Consider the following 1,224-nt stretch of genomic DNA (forward strand, 5'->3'; position numbering starts at 1 on the left):
ATATATATATATATATATAAATATATATATATGACAGAACAGTCATCATTCTAGTCAATAAATAATTGGCGGGAAAATGATTAGGCAGATAGCATTTATGTACATGACATGAACTATGCATTTTAAAATATTTAAATTGTAAAATTTTTGTTTTGTATTCTAGTATTTGCATTATCATTAACTGATATCAATGAAGGTCCAAGAGGACCTAGCGGCGCCACCGGCGCCACCGGCGCCACCGGCATCAGCGTCATCGGAGCTACAGGAGCCACCGGAGCTACAGGTGCCACCGGAGCAACAGGTGCCACAGGGGCTACAGGGGCTACAGGTGCTACAGGGGCTACAGGGGCCACCGGAGCTACAGGGGCCACCGGGGCTACAGGGGCTACAGGGGCCACCGGAGCTACAGGGCCCATCGGGACTGCAGGGGCTACAGGGGCCACCGGAGCTACAGGGGCCACCGGGGCTACAGGGGCTACAGGGGCCACCGGAGCTACAGGGTCCACCGGACCTGTCGCCAGCAGTTAAGATACGCCTGGAAATTTGGACACTGATGCCATTCGAGCTGAATAATGCTCAACATAATTGTTTACAAGGTGCTTATCCCTTCAGTCAGAAACTGTGTGGCAGCATTTCAATAGTGGTAGCTTATTGTGTTTTTTAGCGGTTTATCAACCCTTCCCAAAATCAAACTTTCTGAAACTGCCATAATAAAAACGAATACAATCTGTTTCAAGCTCCATGATTCCTTCTTATTATAGGCCAAATCTTCTTATTACTTTTTCTGTCATTTTAAATAGTGTAAAAACTAGCATAGTCTTTGGTGTTTGCACCTGCAGACAGTCGGTATATCAAAAACAGTTGACTTCGAATTTACGAAACTTGTTCTTTTGTATATACACCTCATGAATAGATAAAATGTTGAAATACCTGAATTTTTGAAGAAATGTAGTAATATACTTAAAAGGATCCTTTTAAGTATATTAAGTTCGATAAACAATTCAAATTTTAAATTTTATAGTCACTTTTATGACTATAACACACACAATAATACAAGCATCTTTATTTAAAGTCGCATACATGTAAACAAAGAACGTTAGATCTGGAGAACTATAATTGCGACAAACATATGTAAAACAACAAAAAACACATTTTATCACATTATGTACTGTGTTATCCAGTGAATATGCCCATGTTATTTTTTGGCGTATTAACCCATGTAAT

The 1,224-nt window shown here is 40.4% G+C and overlaps 1 protein-coding gene across 1 annotated transcript in view; it reads left to right on the forward strand.

Moving 5' to 3' along the window:
- The window catches only part of LOC110453491 (collagen alpha-2(I) chain-like), a 6,508-nt gene extending 5,778 nt beyond the window's left edge, over positions 1-730 (forward strand). Inside the window, exon 3 of the mRNA XM_021502448.1 lies at positions 164-730. Coding sequence (XP_021358123.1) covers positions 164-528 — 365 coding nt within the window. The 3' untranslated portion in view covers positions 529-730. The remainder of the gene's footprint in view (positions 1-163) is intronic.
- Positions 731-1,224: the final 494 nt, after the last annotated feature.

The sequence above is a fragment of the Mizuhopecten yessoensis genome, unplaced genomic scaffold (genome assembly GCF_002113885.1).
Source record: "Mizuhopecten yessoensis strain PY_sf001 unplaced genomic scaffold, ASM211388v2 scaffold7347, whole genome shotgun sequence".
Lineage (NCBI taxonomy): Eukaryota > Metazoa > Mollusca > Bivalvia > Pectinida > Pectinidae > Mizuhopecten > Mizuhopecten yessoensis.